Raw genomic sequence first — 17480 nt, forward strand, 5'->3', positions numbered from 1 at the left:
TCTTATATTGGAGCGTTCTACCCGGCCCTCCTAATTCTGACGTTGATATATAGCGTATTCTATGGAGAAGGCTAATGATACAAATTAACACAGCAAATATTTTCACATTGCGATTTCGGTGATAACCTTGAAATGGGATGCCTGTGAATATTAAGTTGGATTTAAGTACAGTATAATAAAAATACATTCACCGGTAAAACATTTTCATATTTTACAATATTTGACCCCAAAAAAGTATCATTAAAATTTTTGGGAAAGGTATTAATCATATAAATAAAAGCCTCAGCGGGATTCAAACTCATGATTTACAGATTCGTAGAAAACGTTCTAATCCATTGTCCATTGCGCTAAGCTGTAAGGTAACAGTTTTGGGAAAGAAAACATTTATATAATCATACTTGATTTTATTGTTTATTTTGATTAGAAGTACAATGTCATGTACATCATCACACCATGGAGGTGTCCCAACCTAAACCACCTTTACTTGCAGTGGCGTCGGAGGCAAATTGAAAGGGGGGCTAGACTAACCATCAGAAATCTTGACAAGCAAAAAAAATTTCCCAAATCATGAAATTCCTTACCCGTTGGGGGGGGGGGGGGGGGGGAGGCAAGATCAGTTATATCACTATTAATATTTCATTCTTTTTAGAGTTTTAAGGTTAATTTAGGAACAATTACGTTTGCTGCGAGAAAAAAAAGGTTGTGGTGGTGGGGGGGGGGGGGGGGTGGCCCCTCCTTGATATGTCTTACTTAGCCCGGTTCCGACGCCTATGACTTAAATTTGTAAAGATCGATTCGTCGTACGAGTTACTTGTAAGCCATCGGAACACCTTTAGAGTTTTCACCACGTGCTAGTCATGCCGTTTGTTTTGGTTTGTGGATATCCATCAAGTGGAAAAAGTAAACGAACGGAGGATATCAGGAATTATTTAAGTGAAAATACTGAAAGATTAGTACATGTTATCAGCGATCACACACTGAAATTTGATAAGAACAAAGTATATGCAGGTAATTGGTGCTGTCCGAATTTTCTCGATGTCAATTTGAATGTTAATTAACATGATCATTGAAGATTTACAGTATGCACATTCTTTATACCCAGTTTTTATATTTCATAGAGTTCATTTGGTGAACACACAGATTTATTTACGAATAATTTTGACGTGAACTGTGACTTCAAAATATATAACTCATATATAAATAGAACTGAATAATTGGCCATGTCTGCTTATTTCATACAATTTGCTAGCCGTTGCACATCTTCTTTAGTCAATGGTTTCTGATCCTCAACTCTCCTCGAAGTTTTTTAGAAGAGTTGCAGATCAGTAACCCTTGACTTTGGAAGATGCAATGTGGTCTGACCAGTTGAGTTGACTCTGTTTGATTCATATATAGAATGTTTTCATTGTAACATGTTGCTTTAAATCAGATATTATGTACATTTTAAAATGATGGTGTTCATGAGAATTTACACTGATCCTGTTTTTATCTACATATACCAGTATTTAATTACAGATTCAATTGAGGAGAAAGAAATCAGAGGAAAGCTGAAGTCTGAAGTTCAGAGGTAATAATCTTTTGAAAAACCTCTCTACACTTCATAATAAAAAGTGATATTTCTAGGGTACAATTACAGTGATACTCTCTTTAATGTTAATTAGAATAATTTGTCATATTCATTGTATGGCATTTTTTATTTGAACTTTTCATAGAGGAATGCTTTATTTGCATGATCATTGTATTCTATTAATTTGAGCAAAAAGTTATTTCTTTTCATCAGTAATTTTAGTTGCATTCTAATGATCTGTAATGGATAAATTATGGTATATCCCTTATTAAAAATGAACTGAATTATATATAAACTTATTATACAAACCTAAATTTCCATTTAATCCTTTTTTAGCTCACTTGAGCTGAAAGCTCAAGTGAGCTTTTCTGATCAAAATTTGCCTGTTGTCTGTCAGCGTTGGCGTTGTCGTTGGTGTTGTTGTAAACTTTTCACATTTTCATCCTCTTCTCAAGAACCACTGGGCAGATTTCAACCAAACTTTGCACAAAGCATCACTAGGATTCATGTTTGTTCAAATGAAATGCCACACCCTCTTTCAAGGAGAGATAATTAAGATACATTGAAAATTTGTTAGTATTTTTCAAAAATCTATTTCTCAAAAGCTATAAGGCCAGAAAAGCTGTAACTTGTACTGAAGCATCCTCAGGTAGTGTAGATTCAAGTTTCTTCAAATCATGGTCCCCGGGGGTAGGGTGGGGCCACAATGGGGGATGAATTTATAGAGAAAATCTTTTAAAATCTTCTTCATAAAAACTGTGTGGCCAGGAAAGCTCAACTTTTGTGGAGGCATCCTCAAATAGTGTAGATTCAAGTCTGTTTAAATCATGGTCCCAAGGGGTAGGGCGGGGTAACAATTGGGGGGGGGGGGGGTGAATTTTTACATAGGAATATATTGAGAAAATCTCTAGAAATATTCAGGAAAGTTTTTAGTCCAAAAAGCAGTAACTTGTGTGAAAGCATGGGTTATGCAGATTAAACTTTTATCAAAACATGATTCCCCAGAGAAAAGTGGGGCCACAATGGGGGGGGGGGGGGGGGAGGAGGGTATATAGAAATAGAAAAAAAACCTTCTTACAGGTACAACAACAAAAGGGGATTGGTATTTATCATAAAAATATGTGGATAAAAATCGGTATATTTTTTTAAAAAAAATTTGAGCAAGATCTACTGTACTTAGTTGTCAAGATATTTTGATTTTGATACTGTAATGCTAATTTGATCAGAGTTAGGGATATTGTTGCTCAGGTGAGCGGTGTGGCCCCTGGGCCTCTTGTTTTAGAGGTTTTTAATTAGGTAGCAAACATGCTTTTTCATTAGAAGTGTTATTGTGTACTAGGGAGTAGGAGAGAAGAAACATCAGATTTAGTATTAAAAGTTATAAAAAGTCTATATAAGTAGTAATTTATGCACTAATATCTATGATGTAAATGCATGACTAATACTGTAGCATCAAATAGTGAGAATTTAAAATTGCGAAAAACTGATTTTTATATTTCTAATAGTTTATATCTGTTCGAAAAATTAAAGCGCTATTTTTAAAATCCACGAAATGTGCTTCTCACAATTTTATGTGGATATTTTAATTCCTTGCGTTTAATTAGGATTTTACAGTATCCATTTTTTACACTCAACAAATTTACCAGTACATAGTTACATGTATGGCACATTCATTTTATCATGATAATTTTTCTATAGTTTTAAGTGACTTTTCAAAAAAAAGCAAATTCATTGATCTTTAGATTACTGAACAAGGATGACATTGTCATACTAGATTCATTGAACTACATCAAAGGTAAGTAAACTTATAATTAATACATTTTTTGAACATGTTTAAGTCAAGCAGTGAAGTAATTAAAAAAGTTGAAAATGCAAGACATATCAATGAGGAGTTTTAGTTAACTGTCTTATGTTAAATTGCTGTGTCACTTTGTTACATTTGCAATAAACAATTTACTGTTCTGAAAATAGCATTGTTTAAATTCTCCCACTGAGAGTTCAAAATAAAATGTGAGCAAAAAAATAAAATTCTTGTAAAAGAGTACCGGTATTCAGGAATTCAACACAGTTTATAATTATAATGAAATCTGTCTCTCACTATTTGATTTGATATTTTGTGTTTATTTTCAGGATTTCGCTATGAGCTATATTGCATAACTAAGGCCTGTAAAACTCCTCAATGTGTGGTAAGTAATAGAAAGTCTCATGGATACTAACCATTCAAAGCAATCTTAAAATTCACGTTTTAGTCAAAATCTACCCAACTGTACAGAGTGTATGTCATTGTTATTCTGTACGTGGAAAGTACAATTGATGTTACAATACAATATGGACTATATGTCACATTTCATAAAATAGACAATCTTTTTCTTGCAGATATTTTGTGCTGTAAGTAAAGAAAAGGCAGCAGAATGGAACAGTAGAAGAGAACCAGAGACAGACAGATACACAGACAAAACGTAGGTCTATATATAGAACTAGAGGCAGACAAATACACAGACAAAATGTAGGTCTATAAATAGAACTAGAGGCAGACAGATAGACAGACAAAACATAGGTCTATTTATAGAAGCAGATACAGACAGATACACAGACAAAATGTAGGTCTATATATAGAACTAGAGGCAGACAGATACAGACAAAATGTAGGTCTATATATAGAACTAGAGGCAGACAGATACACAGACAAAATGTAGGTCTATATATAGAACTAGAGGCAGACAGATACACAGACAAAACGTAGGTCTATATATACTGTAAATTCCTTATATTACGAGAGTACTTAATTCCGCGATCTCGCGGTTTCGGATCAAATCGCGAGAATATAAAATCGCGAACACGGAATTTCCATCCTTATTTCTTATAGTTTTCAACTCTTAGAAAATAATAGCGAGATTTTAAAATCCGCGAAGGGTGCTTCTCGCGATTTTACGCGAATATTAATTCCTCGCGGTTAATTAGGAATCTACAGTAGAACTAGAGGCAGACAGATGCACAGACAAAACGTAGGTCTATATATAGAACTAGAGGCAGACAGATACACAGACAAAATGTAGGTCTATAAATAGAACTAGAGACAGACAGATACACAGACAAAACGTAGGTCTATATATAGAAGCAGATACAGACAGATACACAGACAAAATGTAGGTCTATATATAGAACTAGAGGCAGACAGATACACAGACAAAATGTAGGTCTATATATAGAACTAGAGACAGACAGATACACAGACAAAATGTAGGTATATTTATAGAAGCAGAGACAGACAGATACACAGACAAAATGTAAACAGACAAAACAGATATGCATTCAAAAATGTAGATCAATAAATGGTGTACTTAGGATGGACATATACACATACATTGAGTTGTTCACCAATCTCTATACATTCATTGAATGATACAAGTTTGTTATTTTTTCACAGTCTAGAGGAGTTGATGATGAGGTTTGAGGAACCTAACTCTAACCAGCGGTGGGACAGCCCGCTGTTTGTGATACACCCTGAGGATGAGCTTCCCTACGATCAGATCTCAGACGCTCTCTTCAACCGGAAACCCCCACCCCCCAATATGGCAACGCAAAATGTAATTTTACTATAAAATTTCTTTAAGTATATAAAAAAAAAAAATGATGAAACAAAGTTCCAAATGTATGTCTAATTCTACATATTTTGCAGCAACCACTTTCCTCCACTAATTTCTTATATGAGTTGGACAGAGTAACACAGGAAACTGTTTCGGTAAGCATGTAACAACATTGAAACAATTTTGACAGTTATATGTCTTTGTTTGATACCAAATAACCTGTCTATTCTGACAAGACTCCCAGCTTACAGCAAAATTAGTTAAGGCAGTTTTCACTGCAAGGGTAGTACTGAGCAAGATAAATGTAACGTGATGGGAGAATTATTGACTGGCCAGATCGGGGTTTTACATGTAAACCCGGCTTTTAAATCTGTAGACAGGTGCTCCTTTAGCTTAGAAATCTGATGCTTGCAATCCGTTCAGTCTGACCGACGCTGGTTAGTTCATTCATTTATCCATTATTGTGTTATGACTTTCTGTTTATATTTCAGACAATTATGGAGTCCCAGAAACACAGTGTGGCTGGAGATGAGATTACTGTTCCTGGTGCTACAGAAAAAGTATCCTTTCTTAGAATGGAACATTTTCTATGTATTTTTTTCAAAGTGTATCAGTCTTTTTCTTCTTGGAAGAAAATAAATACTGGAAATACTTATTTCATTAAGAACTCATTGAATAAATTTTAAAACATCAACCATGGAGACAAAATCATAAGGTTAAAATTTATCAAATTTTAAACATATGTTGAATTGAATAAAAACATTAGAGTCTAGATGTGATAAATAAGAAGATGAAATTATGAAAAAAAAATTTTTTGGTGATATGCACAAAATCAATCATCTTCGCTAGCCAAGGGTTTTCAGTCCACTCTGCTCCCCATAAGATCTCCCAAAGGTTTATGGGGAGTGAAGTGGACCGAAAACCCTTGGCTAGTTAAGATGGAGATCAATGAATATTACCGGTACTATCCTTATCTGACTTACCAGATTTGTCTCATACGCCCTGTGACTCTGGCCGAGCTACAACGACATAGGCGACAATTTATAACCTACACAAAAATGCACCCCGTGGAGGACCTCTCTCGAATCCCCAACATGTTTGTGCAATATATAAACAACTCATTGACTTGACCGTGTCAGTTTATTAAATTTTTGTTGATATTGATTTTATTTATGCACCAATAAAATATGGAATGTTAATTTTGAGAGTTAGTAGTAATAAGGATTGTACACAACTGGTGATGATGAATCAGCAGTTGGAATGGATGATTTATCAGTTGAGAAATTCTTTCAAGGTTTCACTGAAAAGAGATTTCTCAATAAGAATCATGTTTCTAGACTATGTACAATGTATGTCATCTCCTAACGGCATATGTTTGTTTGATGTTACTAGTACTTTGATAGCAGGTGATATTAAAAGTTCAAGTTAGCAATTGATAGAATATGTATTTAGGCACTTGAATATAGCCTATTATTTACTTGCGAAAACTGTATGGTATGTAGACCAATAGAAGCACATGCATCGTTTTGGTTGGCCCTTTGTTTAAGAAACAATATTTCCAAAAAAAAAAAAGAATTCCCTCAACATGGAAAGATAAAATTAATAGTAAATGTTATTTTTTAGCCTTCATTGGTTCCCCTTATATAAATAAGCAGCAGCAAATCAATATTTATACGGCTTTATTAGGAATACATGTATATCACAAATTGTTATCATCTCCGAGTGGAACAATTCATAAATATATATGAATCACAAATACATGTACATGTTAGAACACAGGCAAAAGTGCCTTTGTTCCAATACTGTATATATAAAATAATCTGCACATGTAACAAACCATAATTGCTGTCATTTGTATAATTAATATGTTGATCGATGAGTTTCTAGCAAATGAATAAAAACTGTCCTGCAAATCTACTTTGAAAAAAAAAAAAAATAATGTCACTAATTGCCCACACTAAAAATCTGAATCACCATTGGTTGGAATTATATTTCATAATTTTGTTAACAATCATAATTGTATAAAGCATATCCTGTAGTATCAAGTACACAACCCTCCTGGATGTCGTTGACCAGTAATTGGAAGCATGCACGTTAACGTCTTTTATCACAATTAGGCTGTGGCTGCTTTTTGCACACTCAGACGTGCAGCGTCATTGAATCCTTCAGCCACAGTGATTTTTAATCCACTGTCTGCCAAGATTTGTTTAGCTTCATCCACATTGTTACCTGCAAACAGAAATAATTTTTAATTCAACAAGATTTTAATGCAGCATACTTGAGCCGAGGTTTATATGGTCACCAAAAAGGAACTCTCTCCTTAAATATATATAAGTGGTAAATTTTCAGCTAATTAACAGCGTTTTCATCCAAGAAAATTAAATAAGAGAGTGTAAATAAGCTGCTTGCCTTCCAATCGCACCACCAGGGGGAGTTCTAGATGCAGCTTCTTGCTCGCTTTAATAATCCCTGTGGCAACAGTAGCACAGTTGACAATGCCTCCAAATATATTTACTAAGATTGTCTTCACCTAAATTAGAAAAAAATTCCACAAATCAATGCACCTGTCATTGGATCATTTTTAGATATTCTTCCATTTTTTTATTTGGCTATTATTCAAAATGTGGGATACAGGGATTTTTGTGGACATTCTAAAGGTGTGGTGTGATGTGATTTTATGGAACAATATTAGAGACTGGTATTGATAATTTATTAAGGGATGAATATTTGTTGTTAAGCTATAAGGGAATCTTAAATCACCAAAAAACTATAAGACAGCACAAATTCTAATGAATAACATAAGGTACATTTAAAAGGTATATGTGTACTAGTATTGGTAAAAGTGGTCCCTTTTGCAACATATGAAATCCAGAAGTTCAAAGATGGCTATCAGAGAAGTGTTTGGACCTGCATTATTTTGTCAATGACCTGGCTTAATCATGTTTGGTTTCTTGTCTTTATTCAAAGTTGTATTACCTAAAGCATTTCATGCAGAATTTACATTCATTTGCCAGAAAGAAGTTATATGTACACCATAGTCCTATAACTCTATACCATAATGATGATTTGTTTTATGATAATAATCAGTTCAATGATGTTTTAAAACATTAAAAAAGAAAACAAAAGCAACATCTGATAAACACATATGTGTAAATGAAAAAATGTTCTTGGACAGAAGCTTTTGTACAAGTCTGCAAACATAGGTGACACCAATACACGCGTTTTGTACATATATGTTTAAAACTTTACTGAAATATGTTTCTCCTACAAGGTTTTTAAAATCTTAATGATAAAACCATAATGCAAGTTGATCAAATATCTTCTAAAATGAAGATCTCAGCATACTAGTAAGCAAAAATGTAACAAAGCACGAACAAACAAAATACTATTCAAGAATCAATGACTCGACACCCCAAACACTGAACCCACAAAGAAACGTTTTTGGAATGTTTAATAATTCTGTACTGTTTTATGAGTATAACTTACATCATTTTTACATGTATATATACCAAATGCAATATGTACTGATAAATGTATATGCTGCAATAGATCTAATGCTTAGTAACTACTTTAAGATACAGAAACCTGGCTATATCAACACTGTTCTGTCCAACCTGTCAACAGTACTGATATTTACAATATAATTTCCAAATTTTATATTTAGTTACATTATACTAATACATTAAGGTAAGGTTTGCGGCTTGCATTTTTTAGAGGTTGTACCAAAGTTACATACCATTTTGTTCACTATACTAAAGTCTTTTTTCTCATGAAATTCAAATGAATTTTGCCCGTCCCGTTTTATAACTACAAAAGGTCAAAGTTCATGATTTCCAATTTTCATTTTGATGAAATGTAAACAATTTCGTGAAAATATGTACATTTTATATGTGACTATTATGGGGGTTATTTATGCTTAAAATGTTCGAAAATAATATCACTATTAATATCATGATTCACTTTTATTAATTTCTGATGAACTATCTAAAAATAGAATAAAATGCAACAAAAGTCTTAATTTTGGACTACTATTTTGTAACCGAAAAAAATCTTATTTGAAACCTTTCCAAGTCCACCGATTTCAGGAAAAACGTATCTTAGAATATGTGTAATCTGATGTTTCTAAAACACTATTCAAAACCATATGATGTGGATTTCATTTTCGTGGAAATTGATAAAATGCTTGTGTCCTCTTATTTTTTCATTGAAACTAAAAAACTCCGCGAAATAAAAAAAAACTGAAATCAATTATGATGTCATATAAATTTTGACGTCATAACTGAAATAAAGGGTAGTTGGTGTTACGTCACAATGAAAATGTGTGAGTTATCTCCCTGTAACCGCAAACCTTACCTTAATCTGATTTGACAACTTTTTATGACATATAATTAACTCTTGTATTTTATGTAAATATATGATGCTTTCATAATTTAACATTTTCAATCCTAAAAATTACATGATGCTTAAGATACCATTTTTATTTTTAATCAATTTAATATATAGGACAATCAACTTGCACAATACAGTTGTAAAAATATAAGCAAATGGAATGCTGTTGTAATTGCCATCAATATTAAGAACACATGCTGTACAATGCCTTTCAATTGTAGCGTGAGGTAAATTTATGCTTCTCAGTGACCATGTCAACATAGTTTTAAGGGTGTGTAAGGGTTGATCCAGAGAAATAAAATTTCTTTTCCTGGTGTTTCTTGGTCTGCAAAACGAGCCAAGTAAAATCAACGGGAACCTGCAAATAAGGCAGCCCCAAATCCTGGTAACACACCATTCATTCATATATTAACTCGTCAAAGCCAATCTTCAAAAATGCCGATCAGCAACTCACCTTAATGCCCTAGACAGTAAATACTAAAACTTTTAATCAAAGAAACAACAAGAAACAAACAAGGCCAGTTTTGCCTGGTTTTCAACTGACATCGTCCATGTAGGACATAAATAAACTGTAATTCCTCCAGCTACATGTGTTCAGCTACACCAGTAGAATGATAGACCCACTACAGGTGCAAACCAATATGCTCCTATTTTCAAAGGGGGCATACAAAGATTGCACTCAATCTAAAGTATTGATATACAGACTCTAAAAAATAGAGACATTAAAAGAAAGCTATTTCCAATAGAACGTATCCAAAGAACAATACTACAAATACATGAATGGACTACCTTACTACAGCAACTTACATGTTTGTCCCCCATGAGGAGGAAGAAAGCATCATGGACTTGCTGTTCTGATACACCCCCTCCGACATCCAGGAAGTTAGCTGGTTCACCCCCATGGAGCTTGATGATGTCCATGGTAGCCATGGCAAGACCAGCACCATTCACTGTGAGAAAACAAGCAAACATATAACTGTACTCAAAACAGAGTTCAGACAAGGAGTTCAAAATGAAACACTTCTCTAAACTTTTTTACATGCTCAAAAAGCTGAAAAACAAAACGATTAATCTTTCTTATTTTAATCTGAAAATGCAGTAAAAAATTAGATTTATCATGAATTTAAATAATCATGATGAATATATAACAAACCGAGACATCCTATGCTTCCCTCCAGGGCAATGTAGTTCAGCTTCAGGCGACTAGCTTCGATTTCCCTGGGGTCAGTCTCTGCCATGTCATCCATAGCAAACACCTCCTTCTGTCTGAATGATGCATTGTCATCAAAGTTGATCTTGGCATCAAAACAAACAACTGAAAGACAAGAATGAAAATAAAGTTGTAGATCATGTCTAGAAAGATCTTACCAGGTATTTAGTAGCATTATCAAAATATTGAGACTTGGTTGAAAACATCACGCAATACATTGAATCATTGACCTTTTCAAGCTTAATATTTGCAATAATCACATATACATTAGACATTGGTAGTGTATGTGTGTACAATGTAACTAAACCTTTCATTCGTACCTCTACCATCTGGAGTTTCTCCAAAAGGATTGATCTCCACTTGTGTTGCATCCACCTTTATGAAGAGTTCATATAGTCTCCTGATCTGGTCAGCAGCCTAACAAAGTGTGAAGTGATAGGTATGAGTACACATTTTAGTCTAGTAACACCTATTAAGTAACCAAAGAATGACTCAAATATTAAACATCTGTACTTTTTAACTATTAGTACCAACTATCCGTGAAGTCAAAGGGTAAATGCATGTACATGTCAAACTATCATAATAAACCATATCAATAATATGTCAACTATATGTACATAAAAATGCTAATAGCATAAAAAAAGTCCAGTACTATTGTATTACCTTCTGCATGTTGCTTCCCTGGAATCCTAGTTTTTCTGCTACAGACAGACACTGCTTTTCTGTTACACCTGTCACAATGTCCACAGGCTCCTGTGAAGAAATCAAGAAATGTCAATATTCAGAAATGTCATGCAGTTACTTTTAGTATAAGAATTTATAACTGTTCAAATATATCATTTCTATTTCCTTATTAAAGGATTATCATGTACATGTACACATATTTTATTCTCATTTAATTCATAAACGATAAAAAGAGTTCCATTTTCCATTAAAAAACAGCACATCAACCTGTTTACTGAATATCGTGTTCACAAAATTTAAACAACAAAATTCATGTGCTTTTAAATTTCCTTTCTTGCCTTTTTATTCCATGGTTATTATTTCTGAAAAATAATTGCATGAGACAATATAAATATTTGACCTTTATGATGGAGTCTGGGTCAGTTGCTGCCGTTTCTTCGATGTCCATCCCGCCATGTTTACTGCCTATGATCACAGGTCCTGCATGTGATCTGTCGAGTACAATAGCGAAGTACGTCTCCCTGGCAATATCCAAAGCCTCAGCCACCATTACCTTTCATAATGAAATTCAATGAAATCAAATTGATAATGATTGAATAAATGATATTATATATATTTGCATCAATGTCATTACTGTTATAATTTTCCGACATTTACACTATCACTGTGATAAAATTAAAATGAATTTAACACTCAGCCACATCATTCTCAAAACCTCAAGAGTAAACTTCAATTTGATGATTCATATACCAAAAAATATGTACCGGTATGTACATTTTATACTTGAGATTTTTTTCTGATGCACAATACATTTACAAGAACTTACAATGGAATGAGTTTTATTCGTAATGTTTTAAACTAACAGATATGATACCTTTGATACTTTGACACCATCCCCATGGGTCTGCTTCGTCTTTAGTTTTTCTCCCAGCATGCTTGACACCAGATTCTCTACCTCATTTGGACTGGAAATAATGCAATAAAGTTTGACATGTACAAGTATTTACACAGTTTAGTATGTAGAAATATCTGTACAACAAATTATTTAATTTTTTTCTTTATTGTTATGATCTTGTATTCATGCTTATCTCCCTCCATCTTTGCTAGCCAAGGGTTTACAATCTTCTCCTCTCCACTCTCTTTGAAATAAGAGAAGCAGATTGAAAACCCTTAGCTCGTGACAATGATTTCACTCTGAATCTCAAATTTAAGACAGTCAGACCCATGATGGCTAAATTTTGAAGGAAAGTAGGACATATGCATATGACAAACATAGGTAATCAAAGATTACAAAGCTCACCGAGACGAGACATCACCCTTATGAGACTTCACCTTGATGAGACCACCTTTATCATATTAAATGAAAATCATACTTCATGATCTTGGATATTCATGGATTCTGTTTTGACACAATATCGTATATCATCTGTTTAAAAATTGTATCATAATCATATGTTCATATGTTAATCAATACAATAATATAAAATTAAATATTGCATCCTATCATATTTACAACATATATCATACAATACAATAAGATAATATAATAAACAATGATGAGATATGATATTGTAACGTATGATATGACATTGTATTGTGTTATTAAAATACGTTATTGTATTTGATCACATAATACAATATCATAATATATAAAACAATAAATTATTATATTACAATATCATATTACATAATACATCATAAAATTGAAACATATGATATTATATTCTATAATATAGTATGATATTGTATGATACTGTATCATTTTTGAAACATAATATGATATTGTATCATATGATACAGTATAATTTGATACAACATTATACAATATTACAGTATCATATTATACAATTTCATGTGATATAATTCTACATTACAGAAACTAATATCATATTATACAATATCGTATGATACAATATTATAGAATATACAATATTGTAACATAGGATATAATATTATATTTTGCAATATCTTATGCAATAATATCATGTGACAAAATAATAAATTAATAATACAATATAATATTATACAATATTGTATCATAATATACAATACTATACATAACGATATCATGATACAATATCATAACATTAAATATCAAAAAAATTGATACAATATTATATTGTATCATATAACTTTTTATCATATTACATATGATATTATATTGTATCATATTAAACAATATTGTTTCATACAATACAATACTGTATCATAGGAATCATGTTATATGATATGATAATCATTTATCAACAAACACATCTACTATCGAGCAGGTTTGAGTGAGGTAGGAGATTTCTTTAGCATCCTTGATAATGGAGATCAGGCTCTGCATCTAAAGCAACCTCTGCGTTTCATTTATAATATAGTTAAATCAACTATGCAAGCTATCATCTATAAAACATGTGACCTTTTCCAAAAAAACTAAACCTCATCCAGCATCCGAAACCTATGGCTCAGATTCAGCATTCAAGCCTGTCAGGTGCATCAGTATACATCAGACGCATCTCCATGCAAGTTTGGTGAAGTTCAGACCAGTAAACACTAAGATATTATCATCAGAGGGCACTAGCAATTAAAACCTTAACCTGCTCCAGCATCCGCAACCTATGGCTCAGATTCAACATCCATGCCTGTTAGGTGCATCTGTATCATAAGACATACCATCCATTCAAGTTTGGTGAAGTTAGGACCTGTAATAACTAAGATATATTTTTTAGCATCCTTGATAATGGAGATCAAGCTCTGCATCTTAAGCTTCCTCTGTGATTCATTCATATTACAGTTTAATCAACTATGCAAGTTTGAAATAGTACTATTATCTATTAAACATGTGACCTGTTCCAAAAAACTTAACCTAATCCAGCATCTGAAACCTATGGCTCAGACTCAGCATTCAAGCCCGTCAGGTGCATCAGTATCATAAGACGCACCATCCATGGAAGTCTGGTGTAGTTAGGACAAGTAATAACTAATATATAATCATCAGAGGGCACCTGTTTCAAAAACTTTAACCAGCTCTAAAAACCTTAACCTCCTCCAGCATCCGAAACCTATGGCTCAGATTCAGCATTCAAGCCTGTCTGGTGCATCAGTATCATAAGACACACCAACAATGCAAGTTTGGTGAAGTTAGGACAAGTAGTAACTAAGATATAATCATCAGAGGGCACCTGTTTCAAAAACTTTAACCAGCTCTAAAAACCTTAACCTCCTTCAGCATCTGTAACCTATAGCTCAGATTCAGCATCCAAGCCTGCCTGGTGCATCAGTATCATAAGACACACCAACAATGCAAGTTTGGTGAAGTACGGACCAGCAGTAACTTAGATATTGCTATCAAAGGGCACCTGCAACAAAAACTTTAACCTGCTCCAAAAACCTTAACCTCCTCCAGCATCCGAAACCTATAGCTCAGATTCAGCACTCAAGCCTGTCTGATGCATCAGTATCATAAGACACACCATCCAAGCAAGTTTGGTGAAGTACGGACCTGCAGTAACTTAGATATTGCTATCAAAGGGCACCTGCAACAAAAACTTTAACCTGGTCCAACAACCTTAACCTCCTCCAGCATCTGTATTTAGGACTCAGATTCAGCATCCAAGTATTTCAAGTCCATAAGTAGGTCCAGATGCATCATCCATGCAAGTTTGGTGAAGATAGGACAAGTAATAGCTTAGATACAGGACATGCAACAAAAACTTTAACCAGGTCCGGACGCCGACGCCGACACCGACGCCGACGCCGAGGGTATAGCATAAGCTCCCCCTGACTTCGTCTCGGTGAGCTAAAAAGTAAGTTGAACTTATTTACGGTAATAACTCTGAGAGCATATCAATTAAAATTGTGATGTTCTGCAAATTTTAGGAGTGAAAAAATCACATTTTGATGCAAAATCTTAACAAGTTACAAACAGATTGGTCCTTGGACATTTCTACATGTAATATATAGTGTTATATATACAAGCACAGTTTTTGTAATCCATGGAAAGCTCATTAATGATTTCTCTTATTGAGAGACACTGTGTATTCTTTATTAAAAATGTACTAAAAGCCCTGACTTTAAATGCCATAATTTCTGTATTTTTACACAACAAACTCTATCAATTCACTGAAGTAGATATTTATGTTACTAAGCTTTAGAATTTCTTACTTTTTGGTAAGATGGACTCCACCCTTGAAGCCATTGGAGAACACACCCTTCCCTCTTCCTCCAGCCAATATCTGTGCCTTTATTACATATTCGTCCACTTCTACAAGAACAGCATATAGTGATTACATGTATGTATAACTGGTGATAAAGATAACAAACAAAACATGAAATGTTAAAGCATTTCAAAAATACTATTTAAATGATTAAAAGAACAAACTTTTATGGCGCCAAGAAAAAATACTGGTAAAGAATAATTACTGAGGTTTTTAGCTGCTGACTTTGCTTCATCAAGTGAACTGCAAACAACAAACTTCTGAACAGACACTCCACAGTCGGTCATCAGCTTCTTGCTTTGGTACTCTTGTAAACTAAGACATCTGGCAGGGATAAACAGCAAGTTTTTCTGCTGTAATCAAGAGTTCTTACAGTGAACAAATGCATCCCAGACATGTTTTAAAGTATGATAATAAATTTCTAAAGAGATCCATTCTCCATAGCTCTGATGCAATGTAATTTAAGTTGAACCAGCTAATACAATGTACAAATCCTCTTTTAGGACAAGAGAAGTAAATATTGAATAAGGCAATGAACACAAGCAGGCTTCAATCCAAAAACCTTCTATATGAAAACAACACCCTACTGATTGATATACTGTAGATTCCTACCGTATATTGTAATTGAATGTGAGGAATTAACATCTGCATATTTTAAAATCTTGATTTTATTTTTCTGACAGTTTTGAACTAGAGAAAATTATTATAAAAAACTGGTGCGCACAATTTCATACTTTCAAAATATGATGCAAAACAGTGGAGTCATAGAATTTTTAAGTTAAATAAGGAATTTACAGTAGGGTGTTACCAACTGTCATGTAGCATCATACTTAGCCCTTTTATAGAATAGAACATTTTTTTCTAATTTAGAACCCAGAAGAGAAAGTACAAAATTAATACAATATGAATTATACACATATGAAGAATGGAAAAGTTGTTTTAAAAAATGATTAATTTCCTTTAAATATCTAAAAATATCTTGTATTTTGTTTATAAAATGTATCGGAACAATGATTATTGTAAAAGGGTACAGCTAGTGTATATACATTATATTTTACTGGATTGTGCAAAACATGCGCAATGAAAAATTAAGTCATTCATCCTAATTAAAAGACGTGCTTTAAGACGAAAAATTGGACTGCATGTGCATATAGTTAATTAATTAGTCTTAGACTCTTCGCTCAACATCTGCATGCATGTACTTTGAAAAAAAATTAACAAAACAAGTTAATGATATTCCTCCATATTCAAGAATGATATTAAAATGCTTATCTTTTTGTAGATTTTACACACACAAAGCCTTAAAACAAACATTAAATATCATACATAATAAACGTCAATACTTTTAGTTTAAATACATGTACAAGGTCATGGGTTATCAGCTGATGATAAGCGGCTTGACAGTACATGGCATTTGTGCAATAAACACTGGGGAAAGAGATGACAACATGCAACCATTTTATGTCTCGACATATCTTAATGGATAGTTAGTTCATCAACCTACTTTTATTTCCTTAAAGTTCTGTAAAATGTTACCAAATTTTGACAGTTTTCGAGAAGTCCGTAACATGCTCATGGGCGCAGACATTTTTCTGTGTGATGTGTAAAACGTCATCAATTTATGCCGGGAACGACTTTTCCTTTGTAAAAATAATTTTTAACGGATATCATATTGAAGTGCTAGAAAGTAGTTTCGCAAAAAGTGTCCATTAATTAAACTGAGAGAATATATTTGTAAAATTTCGAATATAAAGGATAGATTTTTGATAGAGGATTCAATCCTTTAAATTGATAAATATGAATAATGTCCCAATTTTATCCGTATAAAGCTATTCATATGA

The 17480-nt window shown here is 33.1% G+C and overlaps 2 protein-coding genes across 3 annotated transcripts; one reads left to right on the plus strand and one right to left on the minus strand.

Moving 5' to 3' along the window:
* Nucleotides 1-810: 810 nt before the first annotated feature.
* Nucleotides 811-6353, plus strand: LOC105328772 (protein KTI12 homolog). The gene is made up of 9 exons (XM_034451704.2): nt 811-1008; nt 1516-1567; nt 3310-3362; nt 3698-3753; nt 3944-4026; nt 4995-5154; nt 5247-5309; nt 5646-5714; nt 6141-6353. Exons 1-9 carry the CDS (start codon nt 858-860, stop codon nt 6282-6284), a joined length of 831 nt encoding a protein of 276 aa, XP_034307595.2. The 5' UTR covers nt 811-857; the 3' UTR covers nt 6285-6353.
* A 465-nt stretch (nt 6354-6818) lies between these two features.
* Nucleotides 6819-17283, minus strand: LOC105328773 (succinate--CoA ligase [GDP-forming] subunit beta, mitochondrial). 2 transcript variants are annotated; one of them, XM_011429779.4, is made up of 11 exons: nt 17144-17283; nt 15845-15992; nt 15587-15686; nt 12312-12402; nt 11838-11990; nt 11417-11506; nt 11074-11170; nt 10697-10858; nt 10351-10493; nt 7564-7684; nt 6819-7383 (listed from the first exon to the last, which is right to left on the minus strand). In XM_011429779.4, exons 1-11 carry the CDS (start codon nt 17252-17254, stop codon nt 7268-7270), a joined length of 1332 nt encoding a protein of 443 aa, XP_011428081.3. In that variant the 5' UTR covers nt 17255-17283; the 3' UTR covers nt 6819-7267. The 2 variants fall into 2 exon arrangements, with proteins under 2 accessions (XP_011428081.3, XP_011428082.3); XM_011429780.4 differs by having other exon boundaries at nt 15845-15989; nt 17144-17259.
* Nucleotides 17284-17480: the final 197 nt, after the last annotated feature.

The sequence above is a fragment of the Magallana gigas genome, chromosome 4 (genome assembly GCF_963853765.1).
Source record: "Magallana gigas chromosome 4, xbMagGiga1.1, whole genome shotgun sequence".
Classification (NCBI taxonomy): domain Eukaryota; kingdom Metazoa; phylum Mollusca; class Bivalvia; order Ostreida; family Ostreidae; genus Magallana; species Magallana gigas.